The sequence below is a fragment of the Balaenoptera acutorostrata genome, chromosome 17 (assembly GCF_949987535.1).
Source record: "Balaenoptera acutorostrata chromosome 17, mBalAcu1.1, whole genome shotgun sequence".
Lineage (NCBI taxonomy): Eukaryota > Metazoa > Chordata > Mammalia > Artiodactyla > Balaenopteridae > Balaenoptera > Balaenoptera acutorostrata.
This window is the reverse complement of record NC_080080.1, coordinates 28362899-28388354: the sequence shown is the minus strand read 5'-3', so window position 1 is coordinate 28388354 and position 25456 is coordinate 28362899. Positions and strand designations below refer to the sequence as shown.

Sequence of the window (25456 nt, the reverse complement as noted above, 5' to 3'; positions counted from 1 at the left end):
GCAGGGGACACGGGTTCGAGCCCTGGTCTGGGAAGATCCCACATGCCACGGAGCAACTGGGCCCGTGAGCCACAACTACTGAGCCTGCGCGTCTGGAGCCTGTGCTCCGCAACAAGAGAGGCCGCGATAGTGAGAGGCCCACGCACCGCGATGAAGAGTGGCCCCCGCTTGCCGCAACTAGAGAAAGCCCTCGCACAGAAACGAAGACCCAACACAGCCAAAAATATAAAACAAATAAAAACATCTGATTGTCTAGAAATCATAAAAAAAAAAACTTATCAAACTATACATTTAAATATGTGTAGATTATTGTTATAGCTCAATAAAGCTGTTTAGGTTGTGCATGATATAAAATCTTCTATTATTCATCAGTCATGCTGAAGCTCCAGAGATGAAACATTGAAAAAGATGGATACAGGACTCTCAATACAGAACTAGCAGTCTTAGCAGAGAAAACAGACACCAAATGCTAAAGTGTGATAAAGTCTATGAAGAATCAGGTACTGTGGAAAAGTACAGATTCTAATTTGTATAGATTCTATAGTATAGATTTTTACTAGATAGTCAAGAAAGGAATCTGAGTAAGTAACATGTAAACCAAGATGAAAGAACAGAGTATGACTTAGCTAGGTGAAATACAGGAGGAAAATATATACATTTACTTAATGAAGAGTCTAGGGAAAAAATATAAGATGAATTCCAGAAGTGGAACTGCTGGCTCAAAGGGCAGTTACAATTTTATACAAAAGGTTTTTTTGCTCAGTTCTTTGGAAAGAAAAAGACAAAGTGACATTTACTGTTTATTTAGCGTAGGGGGTTTCAGAACAATTTAATAACATTTAGGACAAGAGAATAAGACTCAAAGCTCCAAGCAATTTGAGACCAGACACCACATCTTCATTCTCACATCCCAACTGGGAAGCTTCACACTCCACAGGTGCCCGCCAACCGTCTGCTGAATTAACATGAACCCCTTAGGCTGGTTATAAAAGAAATCAAACTGTCAGGAGGAGTAGCTCAGTCACACCTCGCAATATCTCTAGAAATGGGGCAGTTTTTAAAAGAATTAACCTCTTCTTCATCCTCCTCCTCAAGTAATTAATTCTTAATGAAAGCTCCTCGCGTGAACTATTAGCAAAGCCTCCAAACTGGTCTCCCCATCTCCATCCCCCTCTTCTTCCAAACTCAATCTCCACGGAGCCTAGGAGCGAACTGTTCAATCCGCGAACCTGCCACTCCCCCTCCACTTGTGCATCCCGAACAGAACCTAAGACCAACGCTGGTGAAATGAGGGGCGAAAAAGAACAACTTACTTTTTCATACAGTTAATGTATTCAATTAAGAGGGCTATTTATTGTGAGATTTTGCTTCCTGCTTCTTTGGTGTCAAAATATCCTTTTGTTTATGAAAGTGCGGGTGAGTACGTGATAGTTCTTAAGAAACACCTGCACTGAGCAAATTAAAAAGTTGGTAAATCTATGACAGCTGAGCTTTATTTTCTATTGTAATTGCCCATGGAAAAGTCTGGGAAACACTGACTCACAGGATAAAGTACAAAAGACAAAAAGTGCCCTCACCTAAGTCCTCTCATTTTCCCAGCAGATTTTTTGCTCAGGCAATACAGCACTGCAATAGTGCCCTGCACACAATCTATGTTCCCTTTGCCCATGCTTCCCATGAATGGAATGACCTCAACAACAACCTCTCTTCTTCGTTCACTCAATGTATTGAGTACCCACTATGCCAAGCACAAGAGAAACACCGCTGTATCCATGGAGCTCACAGTCTAGTGGAGGAAACAGATATCAAACAAATGTAGAGTTATCGATAAAAAACTATAAGTACTGCCGTCCAAAGAATGGAATGAAGGAGCCCAAAATCGAAGGCAGGAAGCCTAGTCAGGAAGGTACTATAGTTCAGGTAAGAAACAACAAGGATTTGGACAAGGGTAGAGGCATGGAGAAGTCAAGATTTTGAGTTGACTAGATTTGCTGAGAAACAATAGGGGACAAAAGAGAAGAAATACACCAAAGATGACTCTCGCATGAGCAATTATGTCAACCTGCACTAGTAGTCCCAATTTTTTATGCTTCCCTGGATCTATTATGCCCTTTGGTTTGAGCTTCCCATATTGACTCTAAGCTTGATTATACGACTTGCTTTGGCCAACGGGACAAAAGCACACTTACTGCAATCAGAGCTTGAAAAACTCTTCAAGACAAGACTCTTGGAATAACCCTGTGCCAGCATGCTGAAGGATAAGAGACCATCTGAAATCATCTTAAACCAGCCTACAGCCAGAGAAACCCCAAACATATGAGAAAAGACTACACAGTCATGACTAGAACCACCTAGCTGACCTGTAGACTTGTAAGCAATAATAACTGCTTACTGTTTTGAGCCACTGAGTTTTGGGGTGGTTTTTTTAATGCAAGGCTAACTAACATGGTGGTATCATTTATTTATATGGGGTGGGAGAGAGAAAGGAAGGGAATGAAAAGAAACATCAAACTCATTTTCTCTTACCCTGATCAACTACCTATTCTTTAAAGCTCAACTTATATATCAACTTCTTTTGGAAGCTTTCCCAGATGTCCCAGGCTGGTTTGGGAAAGATACTGAACATTATCAATATGTTTTGTACATATCCCTATCACTGCCTTACTGTCTTATAATTATTTGCTTACACTTTTCTTCCTAACTAGACAACAGCATTTTTATGTTACTGGCTGTCATATTCATCTTGATTGTATCAGCGTATAACATAAAACAGGCTCTCAATAGAGATTTCTGAACTTATATAATTTATATATTAAATGAATAAACATTTATTTGATTCTATAAAACTTATTAACTCTAGATTATTTCTCAAAGTGTGATCCACTGACAACATGCATCAGAATCAGCAGGGCTGTGTATTAAAAATGCAATCTTTGAGCTCTTTATCATTAACAAAAATGCCATTCTTTACCTTGTAAAAAACAAGGATGAATATTCCCGCCACCTACAGATAAACAAAACAAGTAGTAGAAGTGTGGGTGCTAAACCAACTTCTCCTCAAATTTTTCTCGAGATGTAATCTACGATAGAGTCCTTAATCTGATGGCCCGTAGGTAATTGAAAACGCTCCTAACTGCAATGGAGTTTCTCTTCTAAGAACTGGGTCTCGGCCAGAGGAAACAGAAGCAGAAGGTCCTCCAAAGAGGTGTGACTTCTCAACGCACACGTTTACAGAGGATGCTCCAGGAAGAAAGCCTGCCCTGAGCTCTCTCCGCAGCAGGGGCCAGGCCAGGACCGACAGGCGGGCGGAGCCCAGAAAGCACCCGCATGTAGGATCTCGGAGCACGGGCAGCGGAGCCTAGGGCCGGCCCAGGGTCCCAATACGGCAGAGCCACTCGAAGGCGGCTCCCTCGGGGGTCGGGGGTGGGCATCATTCTCCAGAGGCAGCCACTCTGGTCCACGCCTGCCGGGCAGGCCGTGAGGAAGGCCACGGTTGCCTGGCTAGCCGGAGTCAGAAAAGAAGAAAATGCGGGAAGCGTCGAGTTTCGGAAGCCAAAAGGAGAAAGGAACAGAGTGCTAGGGAGCACCGCCGCTACCCACCTGCGTCAAGCTCCAGCTGGTAACAGGGCAGCGGCTCGAGGGAGAGCTTATAACCCTCGAAGCGGGGATCCAACAGAGGTCTCTTCACCCGCAGGGAGCAATTAGCGGCCACCTCCATCGCCTTCCAGGGGCCTAGCGTGAGAATTAATAAAGTTCGGGTTGAAAGGTCCGCGCTTCAAGCGTATCACCGTGGCTGGGAGGCGGCGTGGTTCCCATCCCAGAAAACACTGCGGCGTAGCGTGCCTTCTGGGAAATGTAGTGCCCACGGGGAAGTTGGCTCTGTTGCATGCTGGGATGTGTAGTTTTGCGGGAACTCAATGCCCGTGCGACAGCAGGATCTGGACTCTCTTACCCAGAGGGCTGAGCGACCAGGAGGCGGCCCGCGCTGGTTAACTTCTCACATTATAGGCAGGGTGGCGAGACCCCGCCCCGGAAATGCGTGTGCTAGCTTTCTGTGTGCTTAGGTGCCCGAGCTACTGAGGGTCTAGGTCCGGGCAGCCGAAGAGTGTGGTAGGTAACGGTCGTCAGCGCAAGGGTCATTTCGTCGCTGGGAAGGGACGGCCCTCGCCCGCGGTGATGGTGGTGAGCTATGCCCGTGGTCCTCAGGGCCGGGACCCGGGCCCAGCCCAGGCTCCTTTCGATGTGCTGTCTTTCGTTAGCTTCCCCGACCCGCGCTCGCGGGCCTGTAGGGCTCTCCGACAGGGCGTGCTACCGGAGTTGGCCTGAAGCCAGTCCTCGCTTTGTTTTCTGGCTCCTCCCCTCCCGCCTCTCCCGCTGTCTCCGCCCTATTCTGTTTTCCCAAAGACTGTCTGAACTGGGAGGGATCCCCTAGCGCCCTTGTTTTACCAGTGAGAAAACTGAGGCCTTTAAGAACTGACTTGTCCAAGGTCACTCTCCGTATTTTGGGGGCCAAGGCAAGATCAAGTTCAGTATTCTGCTAATGGTACGGACTAGACCTTAGTATTATTTTGAAAATGTTAGCCTGCAAAAGCAAACATATCCTAGTCCTTTCTCAACCTCTCCTTTTTCCTGTTACATTAAAAAAAAAAAATCAACTCTGAAAACTCACTGCCAGTCTTGAGTTTTCATAGAGGCGGCGAGGTGGGGGACAACAAAAGTAGTCTCAAGTTGGTGACAGATAAGTGGAGTAACGTTAGCTTATTCCAAGTTTTACAGCTTATCCTCCCCGTCCTTTTTACACCGTTTTGGTTGTCTGCTTTTACTGAAAACTGAGAATTTTCTAAGTTAGGAATTATTTGAGATTTGTTTTCTCCCTAACCCAACCAGCAAGCTTTGATAAAGAGCATATACACACACACATATTTACAGCTAGTTTGGCAGTTGTAATTCTGGGTACATACTAGTGGAAAGTAAAGTAAAGCACTTAAGAGCCTTACCCAGGAATTTCATTTTTCACAAACTGTGCGTAATCTTCTATTGATATTTAGGTTATATAGCTTCCCCAAAATTTTGAATACAGTTAATTAAGATGCAGAAATGATTAGCAGTCAGTTACTATGTGCGGTTAAAGTATTTTGCGGCTTCTGGGGTCACAGTACCTGAGTTCAAGTCCTGCCTTCACCACTTTTCTATCTCGGTGCCTCAGTTTCCTCATCTGTAAAATACAAACTATGTTAATAGTATTTGCATAAAAGAATAAGATCTGGGAATTAAATGAGATTAAAAACTCAATGTGTTAGCTCAGTTCCAGGCACATAAGTGTTTAATAAATGTTACAGTAGTTGTCATTATCCAAAGACTCATTAATAAAGGGTACATGGGGGAAGAAAATTGTAAAGTCATGGTCATGACTTCTTGGGATGCAGTAAATAATATTGAGAGTAAGGACCTTGTTAACATATTGTTGAAATTTATCATCCCTTCAGTTGATAGACAGAATGTTAAATGTGTTGAGGTGCCTGAGAGGATTTAGAGGAAAATACTTTGTGTTCTATATCTGAAAATACATGTTGATGTTCAGGTTAGCAAGATGAACAAAGATGCGCAGATGAGAGCAGCAATTAACCAAAAGTTGATAGAAACTGGAGAAAGAGAACGGTAAGTAATCGATTGTGTTAATTAATTACATTTAACATCTTTAAATTACAGTTATAAGAATCTAAAAAGTAACAAAACTGATGTCAGTGGAAATAATTACAGAAAATTGAGATTATCAAAAGCAATTCCTAACATCTGTTAAAAATGCTTAGGTCTGTTCAATATTGCAAGACTTGGAGGGAAGTGGATCATGTACAAAGATGAACAGGAAATGACTCTCTCTCAAAAAATGTCTAATCTAATGGAGAAGAAAAATACATACCTAGATGACTACAATTGAAGATAAAATGTTACCCACTTTTTAACAGGGAGACAACATGATGGAACCAGTTTCAGTTACCTCAGAGCAATGTGTGCTATTCCTACTCTCTGAAACATTCTTCGTCCTTCCCCCCATCTTTAACTAATTCTAGCTCATTATCAGGTCTTAATTTAAGTATCATCTTTTCTAGAAATCTGTTAACTCCCAAATACCTTGTTCTATCATAGTATTTAATCACTTTGTATTATAATCACCTCCTTTGCTAGTTTGTATCAATAGAATCTGAGTTCCTTGACAGCAGAAATACTACTGTATACCGAGCATCATGCCTAGCACATAATTGGCCAAGTAAATATTTGAAGAATGAACAGGTTTGGAAGTACAGAGGAGAGTCTAAGGAATCAAAAAAGGCTTCCAGGAGCAGGGTGATAAATTGTATGAGAGAAATATATATAAGGAGCAAGAGGGATCTCTCAATTCTATCTGGGGATTAAGGTAATCAGTAAAGCTCTCACAGAATAGTAGAAGTGGTACTTCAGCTGGGTAAGAAGGATTAGCAGTTCCCCAGCCCGGTAAAGGAGAAAGGACGGTCTAGGCAGATGGAACCGAATATGCAAAGTCAAAGAGATTTGTTACAATATGATAATATTCTGGGGAACTGTGCAGTTAAAATGTGAAAGACAGTGGACAGGAGAAATGTGGCTTTTGTATAATCAGAAATCTTTCCATTAACAATGATAAGAAACTGAACTCAGTAACTGGCTCAGCCAATTTCTATATAAGATCGTGTAACTAAAAGTCTAGGGCTTGAAGGTGCTTCAGACACCACTGGGTCCAGGCACTCAAAAATTGTTGCCAAGAATATGTCTGTCTTTCTGTCTCTCATCTCTGCATTCCTCTCTGTTGGCTTTATTCTCAAGAAGGCACTACCCACAAGGTGGCAGAAATTAGCAGTTCAAAATTTGCATCTCTCCAACTGAGACTACCGTTCCCCTAGTAGTTTCAGCAAAGGACCTAGCTAGATTACCATCCTACTTAGGTAATAGGCCATTCATAATCAGCGTTGCCTAGGTCACATTTCCAATGCTAGAGCCCTACCCGGATTTCTTACACCGAGAGTTGTGGAGTGTTTTTACTGTCAAAGAAATGGCAGGAAAATAGGTGGTAGTTTGCAAAAACATCTGTTGTTGACTTTATCCTTGGGTGGTGGGAGTCATTAAAAACTAAGAAAGGGACTGACTAGATCATATTTGCACTTTAGGAATGTTATTTTGGCAGTATGGAGGATAGACTTGAAGGGCTAGAGATAAATTGCAGAAGATAATAGGTTAAAAGTGGAAAACAGCAAAAATGGAAAGGAGAACTTACAGGGTTTTTTTTTTAAAGTAAAATCAACAACGCTTGACTTGAGGAATGAGGAAGAAGAAAGCCTCTAGAACAGTGCCTTGAGAAACTGAGAGGATAGTATTGCCAATAATGGGTATAGGGTATTATGTATTACTGTTTTTTCATCTGTTTTCATTCATGCAGCTTAGAGTACTGCGTTTCTACCATATGCCATGTCCTGTTAAGGTGCTGGAGATACAGTAGTGAACAAAATGAAGCCTGTTCTTCTACACAGCTTACATTCTAATGGGACGAGACAGAAAATAAATGTGTAATATGTCAGATGGTGATGAGTTCTAGAGGAAAAATAAAGCAGAGAATAATCAGGTGTGTTATTCTGGATAAGAAAAAAAAAGTAGGCTTCACTGAGATCAAAAGGATATGAGGGAGTGAGGGGACTCGTAAGAGCCATGGTCCTGACACAGGAGCTTTCCTGGCATTTTTTTTTCCTTGTGTGCCTTGTGGGACCTTAGTTCCCCGACCAGGGATGGAACCGAGGCTCCAGCAGTGAAAGCGCCAAGTCCTAACCACTGGACAGCCAGGGAGTTCCCTTGCCTGGCATTTTGAGGAACCCATGGAAACTAATAAGACCGAGTCAGCTGGGTGAAGGAGAGAAACAGTAAAGTCAGAGGCATTGCTTCGGAGGGGGCAGACCATGCAGGGTCATTTAGGTTGTAGTAAAGACTTGAAATTGTATTCTGAGTAAATTGGGAAGCCACTGGAGGGCTTTGAGCAGTGAGAGGAGAAGGACGTGTACAAGGGAAGTAGCAGGGGGACGAGTTAGGAGGCTTTGGCAACAGTCCAGTCAAGAGAAGATGGTGGCTTCAACTAGGTGGTAATGGCAGAGGTGGTGAGAAACATTTGGATTTCAGGTATATATATTTTAAAACTGGAACCAATAGGATGTGCTTATGGATTGGATGTTAGTGTTATCAAAATTGCTGAGTGAAGGATGCTGCCAAGGTTTCTAGCCTGAGGATCCGGAAGAATGGAGTTGCCAGTCTGACGAGGAGAACAGCTTGAGATGGAAGAGAAGCAAGAGTTGGGTTTTGTCCCTGTTATGATTAAATGACTTAAACATCTAGATGGAAATGTCACATAGTGGATGTTAGGAATATTGAAAAAGAAGCAGTTTGGTTTGGGACTTGACATGTTTAAACTGAGAAATGAGGTGATTTAGGTTGAAGATTGAGGTTTTGTAAGACTAGGTATTGCAAAAGGATAAAATATTTTATTGCACTCATGATGCCATTAGTTGTAATACACACCAATATTTTTTTAACCTTTAAGAATAAAGAAAATACTGCCAATTAAATTATGATAGGCATGCCAATTACTGAATTGTTAAAATGTGGGAAAACACAGTCTTAGAATTAATGAAATACCATAGTTAATGTGTAATTTAGAAGGATAATGAGAAAAAGGGAGGGGCAAGTCTATGAGGTTAGAGCTATAACGGGGCAGTAAGAGAGCTAATGGGTAAGAATTTGTAGTTAAAGAATGGATTTTGGAGTTTGAAGATTTCAAAAGTACAGCTGCTTCAAACTCAACTAATACCCTTCTGAAGTTGTACAAAACCCACAATATTCCTGTTGGTGGAGGGAAGTAGAAAGTGTATGAGAAGGCCAGAGAGTAGGGTTTCTTAAGAAGAATTGTACCCCATCCACTTCATTGAATTTTACTGATGACGAAAATGAGGCCCAGCATTTAAATGACTTGCATAAGATCAAAGAACTTTTTAGTGGTAGAACCAAGATTAGGCCATGGTTAAAGTTTTATAACTGGAAGGTGGGATTTTTAATTGAACAGTTGAAGCTTTGCTTCAAACATTCCTATGTAAGATATTGTATACTTTTGTAGTTTAATTTGGAAACACTTCTTTTTCAACAGCCTCAAAGAGTTGCTGAGAGCTAAATTAATTGAATGTGGCTGGAAGGATCAGTTGAAGGCACACTGTAAAGGTAATCTGTTTCATTTAGAAGATAAGCTAATTCCATTGCTATCAACTGTGTTGGTTTGGAATTCATTAGAAAAATTATAGTCAGTATTTTAAGATATATTGAGTGCTCAAGAATAATTTTAAACAAATAGAAAATTGAATCTTGTGGTAATAGATTACCTCCTCTCAGTGATAATATGTAGACCTGTTCCTTAACTTTTAGAAATTTTCTTTGTGTTTCTCTTAAAACAAGTGAGGCAAGATTTCCTCTGGCATGGAATATGGAATCCCACCTTTTTTGCTGTGCCTACTCAAAGTGAAACATTAATTATTCCTAGTCTGTTTTTCTTAACACGTTGAGCACTTTATGGTTGGCAGACTTACAGGAATTACATCTCCTATCTTTAACAGTGTTATTTTTGAAAAAATCATCTATAAAAGCTCTTAGAAAATTACATGTATTTTTAAAATTATAAAATGGGAGCTTGTTAAATTGCAATTAGGTATTGATGATTATGCCATTAGATAAATTACACGTGTCACTAAGATGAGCCTCCTTCCTTTCTGGCTCAGCTTTTGGTATGCTGGAATTCTGGATATTTATAATGAATTCTCGTATTGGTTTCTACAAATGATAATAGAAACTATATCATTAACCGGAAGAAGGCAATGTGCCAAATTAATAAAAGCATAGACTTTGAGGTCATACAGACCTTCACTGGTAAGACTAGAGCTAGATTTCAAGTCGTGTTTGAATGAGTTATTTAATCTTTAAGCCTCACTTGCCTCACCTCTGAAGTGGGAAAAATGCCCAGCCTGTCAGATTATCTTGAATATTAAATGATGCAAAGCACCCAGCACATAATACGGGTCCAATAAGTGTAAACTCCTTTCTCCTTCTTTTGGCCCAGCCTAGAGAAGAGAAAGGAGTTGTTCTGTATTTTAATTTGGGGCTGTGAAATTACAAGTTAGACTTAAATTACAGTTTTTTCCCCTCCATACATTCAAGAGCTGATATGATTATCGTGAAATAAGATCTGTGCAGTTGTAAATTTCCAGTTTTTTACAAATATTAGATTTGAATTTACAGTTCACATTCATTCTAAGTGTTATAATTATTTGTTTTATGTTTTTGATCTGGTGAATATATACTGTGTTTAAGGTTGAACTAAAACCTTCATTAGAAAAGAAAAAAAGAAGTGTCCTTTTTTTTTTTTTAAAGACCAGTCTGTACTCTAAAAACATGATCTTAACCCTTCCTCTATGAAAATCTTTCTTACAGATAATGATTTTAAATGATATGATTTGTTTTTTGCTTTTGCATAAGAGGTAATTAAAGAAAAAGGACTAGAACACGTTACTGTTGATGACTTGGTGGCTGAAATCACACCAAAAGGCAGAGGTAAGGAATGAATACAAATTGTGTGAAAGGAAATGTGGGCTAAGACATGATTTTTTTTTTTTTCTCTTTTGCTGGTGCAGCTTTTCTTTCTTTTTACAAGGAAAAGCACCCTTTCCAAAATTATGTGGGTACTTGCATCTCCTCTTTGGGAAGAGTTATAGTTGCCTCACCAACTTTTGTGCATGGTCTTGAGTAACAAACAAGTAAGAGGTGTAAAACGTTTTTGCACTGTTAAAACAGTACACAAATGTAAATTGATGTGGTTGTTAGATCATTTTTAAAGTACAGGATTTTGTAGAGGCAAATATTACCTGAAGCTAGGATTTGTAAACTTTAGCCTGATATTTAATAATTCAGAGTTTTACACCAGCCCCTGAGTCATTGCTCTCTTTCCTTATTAAAAATAAACAAAAATGTCTTCTTGAATATCTAATTAAGAATTTGGTAGCTCCATAACTTCATGGTCAGGGTAATTCATATTTAAGACTCACACTTCAGCTACCTTCTTAATTTCTCCCTTTAATACCTTGTTTAGAGAAGCCAAAGGAAAGAGAGGAAGTAGTATATTAACAAACTATTAACAAAATATTTATATGTAATAAATATTAAGTCAGGAATTACATCATATAATTAAGTGTAACGAGATTATTTTCATCATTTCATTTGAGGAAGTCAGTGGGGGGAGGGAGAGTTGTATTATAAGTGGAAGCAGGTAAATTAGATGACCCGTTAGTTGTTTCCTCACACAGAAATAGTGAAAAGAATTTAAGTGTGAAAAGTAAATGATTTAAAAATCACAGATGTTATTACTAGGGAATACTAGTCCCCTGAACTGCTGCCATGTGGAAGGAGCTACGACATCTCATGGTCCTTTCCAGCCATCTTTGTAGGGCTGTTTATAGCTAAACATGACTTTTGGTCAATCATGTCTCAGGAAAAGGAGGGGGAAAAAGCAGTATTTATTGTTCTCCCCATGGATTTATGTTTTAAAATAAATTTCTATAATTTCTTCTTCTACTTTTTTTCTGTAATTTATGCTTAATCTGTTAACATTTAAGAACTTAATCTGTTAACAGGGTAGAAATTATCCTCTGCTTCTCCTTCAATACTTGTGTGTTGGACATTTCAATCCCTTGTAGCTCCCTTGCTAGAGAATGAGCAAAAAAGAAAAGAGAAGTAAAAATAAATCTTTTCTTTTATTTTCATAGTGTTCTTTTTATTGTCAAGAGAAGTATTTTTTATTTTTTAAATTAACATACAGTAAAACTGACCCTTTTTTAGTGTCAGTTCTATGAACTTTATACACATGTATAGATTCACTCTAAAAAACTCCCTCAAGCTGTTCCTTCATAGTCACACCACATCTGTAACCCCAAGGCAGCTGATCTGTTCTCCATCACCATAATTTTGATTAAAAGTATATTTAACATACATAGTGATCACATTTCCAGTGGACTTGAATTAATTATGTAGTCTTTATTTCTAGGCAGGCTTACAGTAAATTTATAAAGAGGAGTATCTGTATAGTTAATTCCCTATTGTCCTTATTTTTAGTAGCCAAAAAGGGGGAAAATAGTGTAGATTTATTTATTGACATTTAATATTAATTTAAATTTCAAAGAGCAGGGCTTTTTTTTCCTTTTTTTTTTTTTTTTTTGCCATGCCACATGGCTTGCAGGATCTCCATTTCCCAACCAGGGATTGAACCCGGGCCACACAACAGTGAAAGCCTGGGATCCTAGCCACTAGGCCACCAGAGAACTCCCATTTTCCCATTTTTAGTTTAATATTCTGAGTAGATAATACAGTTACATGGTTCAAAATTTTAAAAATAAGCCTATAACAAATACAGCTACTGTTAAAGCTTTTGCATCTTTGCTGATTCAAGTATATGCATTTATTTCAATACAGTATTGCCAGATTACCTTCCCCAAAATGTTTTGTCAATTTATTCTCCCACCAGCTAATATGAGAGGGCCAGTTTTCCTTCAGTCTTGCCAATACATATATTATTGACCTTTGGATTTTAGCCAATCTCATTGGTAAAACATGCTATCTGAATGTGGTTTTAATTTTCATTTCTGTTGTGAGGTTAAACTCCTTTTACATTCAAGAACTATATGCCTCTCCTTTTCTTCATCTCCTTTGCTCATTTTTCTGTAAGCCTGCTGATCTTTTTTATATCAAATTGAAGAAATTGTGTAGTAGAGAGATTAGCAGTGTTTTCTCAGTTTTTGTTTTTGTTTATGGTGATTTTGACCAAGCTTATTAAGTTGTTGCATTTGAATCAAATTCATCAATCTTTTACAGCCTCTGTTTAAAAAAGGCCTTTTCTATTCCTAGTTTAAAGAATTTTCACATGTGCAATATATTTTTAGGTATTAGATAATTCATTCAAATAATGAATTGCAAATATACTTTATTTTCTCAAATGTCTTTTTTTATTGAAGCATAAGGGTTACTTATATTATTTTGTTGGTAGTCCTGAATAAAATACTAAATCTCAAATTGACATATATTAATTGGGATCTTCTTTACTCTTATGTTTTTATTTTTATATTTCAGCCCTGGTACCTGACAGTGTAAAGAAGGAGCTCCTACAAAGAATAAGAACATTCCTTGCTCAGCATGCCAGCCTTTAAGATTGAATTAGATTGTGTTGTTTTGTGGTTTTATTTCTGAAAGTAAAACTTGCCATAAATTAGGAATTGATTTCCCAAAATAAAATCCTTTTTTGTATGATGGTATACAGTTTTCAGTAATGATGTATACAATTGTATTGATTTTTTTCCCTAAATGTGTTATTTTAATAAATATCTCATGAATGAGTTTGAAGTTTCCTTGGATTTTGGAATAAGTGGGACTTTATTAATAATTCATCAGATTTGTTAAGAGAAAAAGTCAAGCAGTGAATATAGTTTAAGTGTTAAGTATGTAAATGTTAAGTAAGCAGATCTCTGTAATAACAGTTGAGGAGAGGTAAGCAGCCTCTTCTGATTGTTTGGATGTAGTGTATGCCTCTTTTGAATTCCTATAATATTTTATAATATATGTCCCACCTTGTACTACAGATATCTTATTTCTTATTTGTTATAAACGCTGAGGGTTAGGACCGGGTCTTACTCATCTCTATGTGCCTTCCTTATTCCTCAAAGAATTTACCATCTTATTGGAAGAGAGAACATTGCAAACTGGCTCCATACCAAGCTCCTCTCACATACTCTACTCATCTGAACTTTGAAAGCAGAAACTAAATTGCATCCCCACTTACTAAGGTCAAGAAAGAACTTAATGGGAAATAATCTCCACCCATAGCTTTACTCTGACATCAAGATTGCCAAATCCATGGACTTTTGTCTATTCTTATGTGACCTCTGCTGGAAAATGAGAATGTTGACCATCCGGCCACTTGGAACTCTTCCCACTGCTCACGTTGTTTATACCTACCACTGGAAGCTCCTTCTGTTTCTTGTGGATACCTTTTGCTGTATGGAACTTTAAATAATGGTGTTTCTTAGTGCTCCCTCCGGGCCCTCTGCCTAATGATATAATTTCCTGGGCAGATACCAGGAAAGTTGGGTCGGACCATGGCTTCAAATACTAACAGGTTGATAAATGTTAAATTGCATCTCCAACCCAGCCTCCAGATCCATATACTCAACTGCTATGGATCAGCTTCCTTGAATGTTCCATAAACACCTCAAACTGACCACACCTAAGAGTGATTTTCTTGTTCCTCCAGTAACTGCCCCTACTGCGTGGTGCCTCCCAGACATACAGATTACCTGAGGAGCTTGTTAAAACACTGATTCTGAAGGTAAGGGATATGGCACAAGATGCTGTATTTCAGGCAAGCTTCTCAAACATGCTCGTGCTGCTGATCAAGACCATTTTGAGTGTAGCAAGACTGTAAATTGTCCCCCTGCCTGCTTAATTTAGGCCCTCTTAGTTCAAGCCCAGATTACTTCAGTCGGCTCTTAATATTTCCTCACTCCAGTTGCTCCATGTTGCCTCCAATATATCTTCCACATTATTGCCTAAGTGACCTTACTAAAATTCAAGCCTGGTCATTTTATTCCCCTACTTGAAATTTCTCAATAACTTCCTAGTTTGCAAGGTAAAATTCAAGCTCTGCTGTAGCACCTAGGCCCTTCTTGATCTGCCATTTACTTATTTCTCTGGTTAAAGAGTCCCCAAAAGTAGCAAGTTGTTACATCTCTAATACATTGGAAAATCCACCAACCTGGAAAGCCTTTCTACTTACGGCATTCCTACTTGCCCTTCAAAATTCAGCTTGAGTCATTGCCGAAACATTCTGACGTTTCTTGCTCTGGTTTAGGTTCCCCACCATTGTTTTTCTGTAAGAAGCACCTGTGCCTAATTTCAACACTGGTTTTCCAACTTCAGCATGCATCTCCTGGAGGGAAGGAAACATGACTAATTTTTACTTTGTATGATACTCATTTGTGGATGAATGGACAAAGGAATTAATATATGAATGGACTAGTGAATGAACATTATAGGAGCACCAAAGAAGGTAACAATTGAGTGTAGCTGAGGAAAGCCTTTATGTTAATTTTTGGTTCATGTTCTAGAGATACAACTTTATATTTCTGATGAATTTATAGTTTAAGTGTAGTCATTGAACCAACTGGACTTAATTATGTAAATTTTGAGTCCAAGATACACAAAAATCATACAACTACCCCAAAGAATTTTTTGTTTCACCTCATCTCTTATAAAGCAATGATCCAAAGTAAAGACAGTTATATTCACCATTCTGCTACCAATTATCAAAAAGGAAACAATCTTAAATGGTACATAAATGTTAAAAATGAGTAGTTTTTATTTCATAGTATTGTATATGAAAGCGAATCAAAAATTGCTCATAGAAATAACTTTTAATAGCTCAAAAGCAAATATGAGAAAATGGAAAACAAGTTATTATGAAAATATTTTGAAATGGAACAAAAATAGCTGAATCGAAAATATGTAATAGCAGTTTACGATACTAAAGAGCCTAGATTTAAAATGATAATGCTGAGAACTCCCCCACCACCTCTAGGGTTTTTTTGACATCTTAGAAAGTATCTTATAGTTTGCATCTAGAACACTGATACCTTTCAAATAAACCAATTTTGTGTATATTTTGACTCACATCATTGATTTATGCAAACTAGGAACACATTCTTTAAAATCTTGCACCCTTTCGTGCTCAATGTTGGAAATTCAATAGAAGATTACTGTTACATGACTGCTGGGTGAGTAAAATACTAATTAGGATTACCATAAGCTTCTCTTGTATAGGATTAAATAAGACTCAAGTAAATTATTTATGTAATCGCTTTGCTCTGGCATCACAAGTGTATCATTTGGTTGCGCAGTGCAAAGCCAGGGCCTGGGTTTTCTGGGGATTGGTAATTGGATATGGGACATTTCATAACTTGAAAAAAGACTCCATCCAACTCAAGAGAATTGTGACAGCTGCTCAGTAGCTGATGTTGGAAATGATCCAATGTGTGCGTGTGTGTTTTAACCCTTCTTGTAAATGGCTATCTCATGTTACTCAGTGACTCCATAAAAACCCCTCATATTTACCATTAGAAACCACACAAAAGTCATTGGATGAATCTTCCAAGAAAACTGAGAGGTGCAATCAGACAATCTGAATTGTGGTCTCATCTATTATACTGAATTATCAGGTAAGGCTGACTCTTCTGCCTCAGTTTCCTCGTCTGCTCAATAGATCTGATAATGCTGACCTGGAAAGAATGAAAATAATTTTTAAAACTGTAAATATTAGTAGGATAATTATAAAAAGCAACCTGGGTAATCAGAAAAAGCAATATGGATTCACGTTACTCCTAGGAGAAACTAGAAATAGGTAATTATTTACTATGTGTCTTCTAGATTTATTTAGATACATGAATTACATTTGTGTGGAAAATAGCTGCTTTTATTTTTCAGGAATTTATAAATAATATTAATTGCCATGAGAATACCTACAAAAATAAAGACCAGCATAACTTGATCAGAATAGAAAAAAAAAATCACTATAATGGCACTTAGCAGGGTGAGTTGCTTTTAAAAATTATCTTTTTACCCTCGTTTTACTATGACACAAACTGTATCCCACTTATCTTTTGATCTTCGGTGTGAAACAGAGTAAATTCTTGATATGTTCTTTTAAATGAATTAATAAATAAACGGCAATAGGGAAAACCTGTTTATTCCAGACTTCGAATTATATTTGGTTATTCTGCTTATCAACCACCAGGGGGCATTTGAAGCCTGTATTTTGATCTTCTCTGGGGCTCACTGAAATGTGTTCTCATTTCAACAGGCCCAAATCCAGGCCAGTCAGCTTTTTCAAGATGAAAGTGTAATTGAATTAAAACTTAATATGAGGACCTCAGAATGTGCTTCTGGTATAAATTAAGATGAAGCTACACTGAGATATTATTTTACTGGGATAAGAATAATAATAATGTAGATATTATTTTACTGGGATCATTTTCTGAAGCCAATTTAGTAATTCAGGCAGCAAATTGATTTAAATAGCATACACCACAACTGAAATGATTCTATTTCAGCTATTTTATCAAAAAAGAAGCACAGTATGTACATTCTTAATAAATAAAATAATTTCCAGTATATTTTCCCTGTCATTATGCTCCTCTCTCAGAAAGCCCTTTTAAAAGGTAATAATATTCATATTTTCCTTTTTCTTACTATGTAACTTTGTTAAAAAATATACATATGTACATAAATAGAGCATTATATAGTTCCAAACCCTGTGGACATTCAATGAACGTTGGCTTATGATGACAGTGGTGAAGAAAGCCAACAAATGAAGGCAGGCAGAATCTGCACTCATGGTGCAATGTTGCTCATAAAATAGTTTTGAGTACAGCAGCTGGTACTTACCACATCTATAAATGCTTTGGCTTTGTGCCTGGGATCACCAGAATTAAGTGATAATAAATGCCTTTCATTTACTTTATACCTTCGTATTCTAAAATTATTTGTGGAGGGCACAGCTTTGAGAATTTATCCCTCCTAGGCAGCTAGTTATATCAAAGTTGGGCTTTGGCAGGGTAAGAGGCACTAAATAGAGTAATTGAAATAGAGATGTCCATTAAACCACAGCCTGTGTGACTGTGGGTGATTTAGGTAGTGATACACATCGTTGGATTTGGGGAGTGTTCAGTGTGGCTAGTACAGTATGTAAGTGAGTGCTCTGGTCTTCTCAGTTCTACCACTATTGTGCTTAAAGACTTCATTAGTCACTTAAATGTTCTACGTGCAGTTGCCTATCAATAACACATCTCCTTTCTGCTAGGGATGCTGGGAGTATAATAAAGTATGGGAATTATGGGCACTCCTCTTCTGAGGTGTGACATAAAGTCAAAGTTATGGTAAAGGACCTTTAAGTCCTTATATATATGCTGTACTTTTCTCCTTGTGATGGTGCTCATAAAACAGTTTTGTGTATGGAATCTATCTCCCATATTTTACCCCATCCATAAACATCGGGTTTTCAGCAGACATATTTCATGAAAAAGCACTGAGGCTTTCACTGATCAGCTGCATTTGCTATGTTCCTGACACAATTCTTTCACTTTATAGAGACTTTGTAGAGACCTCGTCAGTTAATGACCCCTTTATCATTATTATCCATCACTCCCTTCATGTTCTCTCTTCCCTCCCTACCCGCTTAGATTTGATGGTTTATCATTAGAACTCCTATACAATTACCCTGAACTTCTCTCTTCTTTTTTTCTAATCGCACACACAGTCGTGCTTAAACAAAGTTACCCTGAGCGCTTCCTCGCTGCCATGCACCTGATCACCTGAACTCTGTTGAGGAAAATCACACAACCCTTCTGTAAGTTCCACTCTAAAATAACAACATTCTCAAAAACAACTGGAATGAACTTTTCGAAAATGTTAATGTCAAGAAAGAATGAAAGACTAAAAAAAAAAAAGACACAAAGATCAGGAACCATTCTATGTTAAAAGAGAATGAAGATACATTAGTATTTAAAGCAATGTGTAAATAAATAAATAAAACAACTATTAAGAACATTATTAGTGAACTGTGGCACTGTTAAAATTCCTGAATGTTACATTTGTATTCAAGTAGAATGACCTTGTTCCATGGTGAAGCATTTAGGGGTGAAGTGTCACATTGTAACTAACTCTCCAATGGTTCAACAACAGAAATGTATATATATTTAATATGGAGAGAGAGAAAGAACATGTGAATCTAACAGAAGAGGATGTAAATGCTTATTTCAGATAGGTTTGAAATTTTTCAAAGTAAAATTTTGAAAAGAAGAAATGATCACAAATCTCAATGAACACTTTTCACTGCTTAAGAACTCTCCTACGCTTTTCTAGAATTGAATATATACATTTTCCCACTCCCCTGAAATGCTTATTTCACACTCCTCCCCTGTACTAGCAACACTGCCTTATGCTTTATCAAGGGACAGCTGCAATCAGACAAGAACCCAGCATCACGCCATCACCAAAACTACCAGCCTTCCTGAATCTGTACCCACACATCCAGCCTTTCCTCTGCCTGTGCTCTGTGCTTCTCTCTCTTTCTCAATGATTGCCCTCCTGTGGTTGTCCCCCTCTTCCGTCAGAAGTTTCTCTCTAGCAGCACACTTAGCGCAGTAGTGTCCCTCTTTCATAAAAACCATGTCTTGATCACAGATCTCCCTCAAGGAACAGCCCCATTTCTCTGCTCCCATTCAAAGCAAGGAAGGCGGCATCACTGAGTTGTCTCTAGGAACTGTCTCCACTTCTTCACCTGCTGCTCATTCACTCATGGAAATTACATTCCACTGAAACTATTCATGTCAAGGTCAAGAGAGACTTACTACCTTAATCAACCTCTTGGCAACACTGTAACAAGTGACCACTCTCCTTCCTCAGACACATTCTTTCCTTGATTTCTGGGCTACAAAACTATCTGGCTTTCCGCCTAACTCACGGCTGCTTTCTGTCTTGTTTGCTGACTTCGGCTAGACCTCTAATTGTTAGAGTGCCGCAAATCCTAATCACGTGATTTAGTTTTTTCTCTACCTGCACTCTCTCCCTAAATCAAGGATTCTTAGCTGTTTTTGTGTTACTTTAGCAGTAAAGTGAAGCCTATGAATCCTCTCCCAGACTAATATATTTAAATGCACAAAGTAAAATTCTTAGAATTATACAGGAAAACTATACTAAAATATAATTATAAGATATTTCCAAATAAATGCATGATATTCCTCTTTATTAATGCAAAAATAAGGCAATGTATTTCAAACAGGTAAGCTTCATGTCTTATTATTTTAAAATATCAGTGTAAAGGCTTATTCAAGTTATTTATTAACTTGTATAAGAACATTAAATTGTGAGATGGTATTCAACAGGACAACATATATACATCATCTATACATGGTATGTGGGACATTCCATCAATTTCAATTTTTTTGTTTTAATGGTTGCAAGTACTGAAACTCTTGATTGGTTAAGATATATATATTTTTGCAAATGGAGTTAAAGCTTCTTTACCTTACTTTACAAGGCCAAAAATCTTGTCTCAAAGAACACCAGAATTCTCAAAGCCTTTTTGTGTTTAAATCTAATATGATTTGGTTCTAAGATCAAAGGTCATAAGCTAGGACAAAATCTTTGATAGAGTTTATATCAGGAAGAAAAGGGTTATAGATCTGTGGTTCAGCTTTAATAACTTCTGAAGGAGTCCTCAGTAGTTCCTAGGTGTCCATAGATTTCTTTTTTTAGAAAAATTGATAGCCATCTCAGGGTAAAGCACCTTCTCCAGCATTTCAAAGTTTGGAAAGGATGTCAGTCTCTGTTCTGGTCTTTCCAATCAGCTGCGAATCCTAGAGAGCTCACAATTTTTTATTTTAAAGTAGAAACCATAATGGGCTTGAAATGAATGCTTTATCTCATTCATATGATGAAAAAATAACTGCCAGGTGAGTCAGCACAAGGATAAATCATTCTTTTCAAGGTATTGAGTGTGGAATTTCTTTTCTTTCAGAAAAACTAAAGCAACTCTCTTTCATTCAAACAAGCACTTAGGTCTCATTCTCTGGGAAAGCCAGTGAACTATTTGGTAAAGATGGACTTCCTAACCCAGTCCTCTTATTGACACTTTTAAAAATGCAATGATTCAGAGGAATTATCAGAGAATAATGTTGATGACTTCTATGATGGTTGGCAAAGCTTCTCCCAAGATTAGAAGAAAAGTCTTAATTCCTGGTGCATGTCTGTGTGAAAAAACAAGAAGTGATGACATCATGAGGTGCTTCCTATTCCATTAAGGTAGCAATACCAGATATATTACCAAGCATTGCTGGGACCAGTCATGTAAGGAGTATAATGCTTTTTTTCCAGTTGAAGTTTTGTTTGGAAAAATAATTTTTTAAAAATAGAGCAATAAAACAACTTTTCACCATTTCCAACATGTCAACAGCCTTGATAGTTTCCAAAGAAACCCACAAAATAAGAATTCTTCTTCCAGGTGCATACTCAAGGGGAATGGTGAGGCTGTTAATTCCTCCATTGCTTGTTTAAAAATGTTAGGATAGTTCCATAATTCTACAATGTATCAAAACATTTGACATTAGAACCTTTCCTAGATTTCTGTTGGTTTGAAACCTTGGGAGCTAACCAGGTGAAATTTGAAACTGGCCCCCATACATGGAGGGCAAGGAGAGACTGAAGAAAGAGGCAGATGACTCCAGATTGGTAGGTGGAAGGTTTAATAAATAAGGGAACTTACATGTGAGGCTTATCTTGGGCGGCTTCAAGACAAGTAGATTTCTGCACCTGCCTCCCCCCACCCCCTTTTTTTAAAGTGTGTATGGAGGCCTTTACGGGGTTCAGTCACATATTCAGTCCAGATGGTCTCCACAACACCTTACTTCTCAAGGCTGCATCCTTGAAAACGGCTCCCACTGTGGGAACAGTGGGCAGAATATATATTCCAAGGACAGGGGTGGGGGTGAGGAGCCTCTGATTGCTTGGGTCCATCTTGAGGGTCAACCAATGGTCATATTCTTGATTCACTGACCTCTTCCAACAATTTCTCTTCTGTTCCAGTCCAAAAACCAACTTGAACATTTTCAGTGCACATGGTTGAACTAAAGTCTCTCTTTAGTTTATAGGATGTTAGAGAAAAGAATTTTGTTAAATGGCAAATCCAAGTTTGGGGAGTATCCTCGCTCTTTGTCTTGAGATTTTCTTGCATGAAAAAGCCTGCTGTTTGCAAGAATTTTTAAAAATAAGAACACTGTGTTGGCACAAACCATAAAAGAACTAATCGATAAACTGGACTTCATTCAAATTTAAAATTTCTGCCCTGCAAAAGACACTGTCAAGAGAATGAAAAGTTAAGCCACAGACTGGGAGCAAATATTTGCAAAAAATATTTCCAATAAAGGATTATAATCCAAAATATACAGGGAACCCCTAAAATTCTGCAATAAGAACACAAACAACCTGATTTTAAAATGGCCAAAAACCTTAACAGACACCCCACCAGAGAAGATCTATAGATGGCAAATAACATATGAAAAGATGTTCTACATCATGTGTCATCAGGGAGATGCAGATTAAGACAATAATGACACACCATTACATACCTATTAGAATAGCCAAAATCCAGAACACTGACAATACCAAATGCTGGGGAAGGTGTGGAGCAACAGGAACCTTCACTCATTCCTGGTAGGAATGCAAAATGGTACAGCCACTTTGGAAGATAGTTTGATGGTTTCTTACAAAACTAAACATACTCTTACCACATGATCCAGCAGTCACACTCCTTGGTATTTACCCAAGGAGAAGAAAATTATATTCTCATAAAAATCTGCACACAAGGGCTTCCCTGGTGGTGCAGTGGTTAAGAATCCGCCTGCCGATGCAGGGAACACGGGTTTGAGCCCTGGTCTGGGAAGATCCCACATGCCGCGGAGCAACTAAGCCTGTGCGCCACAACTACTGAGCCTGTGCTCTAGAGCCCATGAGCCACAACTACTGAAGCCCGCATGCCTAGAGCCCGTGCTCCGCAACAAGAGAAGCCACCGCAATGAGAAGCCCGTGCACCGCAACGAAGAGTAGCCCCCGCTCGCCGCAACTAGAGAAAGCCCACGCACAGCAACGAAGACCCAACACAGTCAAAAATAAATAAGTTAATTAATTTATTTATTTATTTTAAAAAAATCTGCACACAATGTTTACAGCAACTTTATTCATAACTGCCAAAACTTGGAAGCAACCATGATGTCCTTCATTAGGTGAATGGATAAATAAACCGTGGTACATCCAAACAGAAGATTATTCGGTGCTCAAAAGAAATGAGCTATCAAGCCATGAAAAGACATAGAAGAAACTTAAATCCATATTACTAAGTGAGAGAAACCAATCTGAAAAGACTGAATACTGTATGATTCGAACTAAATGATACTCTGGAAATGGCAAAACTATAGAGACAGTAAAAAGATCAGTGGTTGTCACAGATTTGGGGGAGGGATGAATAGGAGTACAGAGGATTTTTAGGGCAGTGAAACTACTCTGTATGAAACTTTAGTGGTGTATACATGTCATTATAAATTTGTCCAAACCCATAGAATGTACAAGAGTGAACCCTGAACTATGGACTTCAGGTGATAATGTATCAATGTAGATTCATCAATTGTAACAAATGTACCACTCTGATGGGGAATGTTGATAATGGGGGAGGCTTTGCATATGGAGGGGCCGTGGGTATATGGGAAATTTCTGTACCTTTCATTTTATTTTGTGAACTTAAAACTACTCTAAAAATAGTCTATTAAAAAATACCACCACTGTAGCCTTTGTGTACCATCACATTAACTAATGCACAAGTGTCTGAGACAGGAAGAGTATAGTCATGTGTGGTCTTATTGTGGGTCTAATAATTCCCTTAAGTAGCGATGAGCGTAAATGATGTTTTAAGATACCTCCAACAACTGTAATATCATATGAAAATATCTATGCTTTCCTTGGGTGATACTGATGTTGCAGACACTGAATAACAATACTGCGGTTTGTTGTCTACATTAATAATTAAAGGGAATGGAAATTTTCACTTAGAGGAAAGTGAACATACAGCTGTAGTTTTTTCCCATCTAAGTTCATGAACATCTGCCCTCAGGGATCTCAGCCATTTTTGTGTTTTTAAATTCCATCTATATGCTGATGAATAACTCCCACATTTGTTCACTTACCTGACATTTACACTTGGTTTGTAAGAATAGTTAGCATTTGTTGAGAGCTTACCATATACTAGGGACTATTCTAAACATTTTACACTTACGAAGTCATTTACTTCTCAAAACAACACTATCAGGTTAAGTTCTGTTATTCTCATTTTACATAAAAAACCCTGAGGCATAGAGATGTTCAATAGCTTGTCCAAGGCTTCCCGGCTACTGAGAGGCAGAGTGAAGAATGGAGCCCAGGCACTCTGCCTCCCAAACCCATGCTCTTAGCCTCTAAGCAACCCTTCTCCTCATTGGCACCTTGAGCTCAAGTTGGGCAAATCAGGAGTATGGACCTTCTACCCCGAAACAGAACCTCCTCCAGCCTTTCCACCATCCACCAGGCATTAACACCCAAAACCTAGAGCATCCCAGGCTTCCCTTACCCCGTGAATCCATTCCAAAAGTTAATAGCAGTGCTATCTCCAACCCATATCCAGGAATCTGCCCGTTTTTAAACAATTCCAATACTGCCATTCTAGTTCCATCTTCACTATCTCTAGTCTAGACCACCACAATAGCATCCTAAACTGATCTTATTTCCATTCTTGTCTCTAACTTAACCCCTTAACATGTAGCAGCTACAGTGCATTTTCTGAAACATGACTCAGTCAAGTCACCCACCTCCACTTAAAGTTGGACAACTCCTTACTTGAGTCCTAAAAGCTTTTCTGATTTGCCCCTGCCTCTCTCTCCAAACTCATCTCACGCTACCTTCCCCCCAATTTGCTATCACCAGTTACACTGGATTTTTGTTCCTTCCCAGTGTTTTTTTTCTCACTCAAACTTATTTGCCATTTATTTTAAAAGAGAGGAAAGAGGGCAATAGCGACAAATTACAAACCATCAGCACTTACTTGATCAGGAAATACTGTGTAATGTTTCATAATATAAAGTCAAGATTAACAGCTTTTTGTCTACTTTGAAGCATTTGTTTATTACCCTTTGGCAAAGGCTCAAAGGAGGTTGACTTGTTCTCAGTTCTCTACTAGAAAAAGTTTTCTCAGCTAGGATTATCCTACCATGTAGATAGTTATTTGAGGAAGGGAGGCTTAATAACTTTGTGTCTAAAAAAAACTGGGGGTCAATATAGCTTCCATATGTAAATTTATGTAGGGTTTTGGAAAAAAGAATTACCAAGTTATTCAGCCCTCTGAGAACATTGCTACCTTATTAAGTCATTTTACCCAGTGTTGCATTTTTCAAAATGGTCTGTCTCATTTTCCAGGGCTTTTAAACAAGTTATACTTGTAAAAAGGTTATTTGTTTCTTTCAACTCATATATAATAAAAAATAATAAGCATGCACAAGAAACTTTTGAGCCACAATACAGGGCTAATTTCTACTATCAGTCCATGTAGCTAGGTACCAATGTGGCTCATTCACGATTACTAATGCTATATTTTCCCAAAATTTGTTCAAGAAAAAGGTACTTGTACTGCTTGCTAAAACCATCTAGAGTTCTTCTTTTACATGCCTTTTAATCAAATATTGCATAGTGG

The 25456-nt window shown here is 38.2% G+C and overlaps 2 protein-coding genes across 3 annotated transcripts in view; one reads left to right on the top strand and one right to left on the bottom strand.

The window, feature by feature from the left end:
- Positions 1 to 3813, bottom strand: part of NUDCD1 (NudC domain containing 1) — an 86423-nt gene extending 82610 nt beyond the window's left edge. For both annotated transcript variants that reach the window (XM_007188779.3, XM_007188780.2), the window contains exon 1: positions 3601 to 3813. In XM_007188779.3, the coding sequence (XP_007188841.2) occupies positions 3601 to 3718 (118 nt within the window). In that variant the 5' untranslated portion in view covers positions 3719 to 3813. The remainder of the gene's footprint in view (positions 1 to 3600) is intronic.
- Positions 3814 to 4028: 215 nt separating this feature from the next.
- On the top strand, positions 4029 to 14356 carry ENY2 (ENY2 transcription and export complex 2 subunit). Its single transcript, XM_007188781.1, has 5 exons — positions 4029 to 4182; positions 5582 to 5658; positions 9197 to 9267; positions 10573 to 10647; positions 13213 to 14356. The coding sequence occupies exons 1-5, from the start codon at positions 4177 to 4179 to the stop codon at positions 13287 to 13289; spliced, it is 306 nt and encodes a 101-aa protein (XP_007188843.1). The 5' UTR covers positions 4029 to 4176; the 3' UTR covers positions 13290 to 14356.
- Positions 14357 to 25456: the final 11100 nt, after the last annotated feature.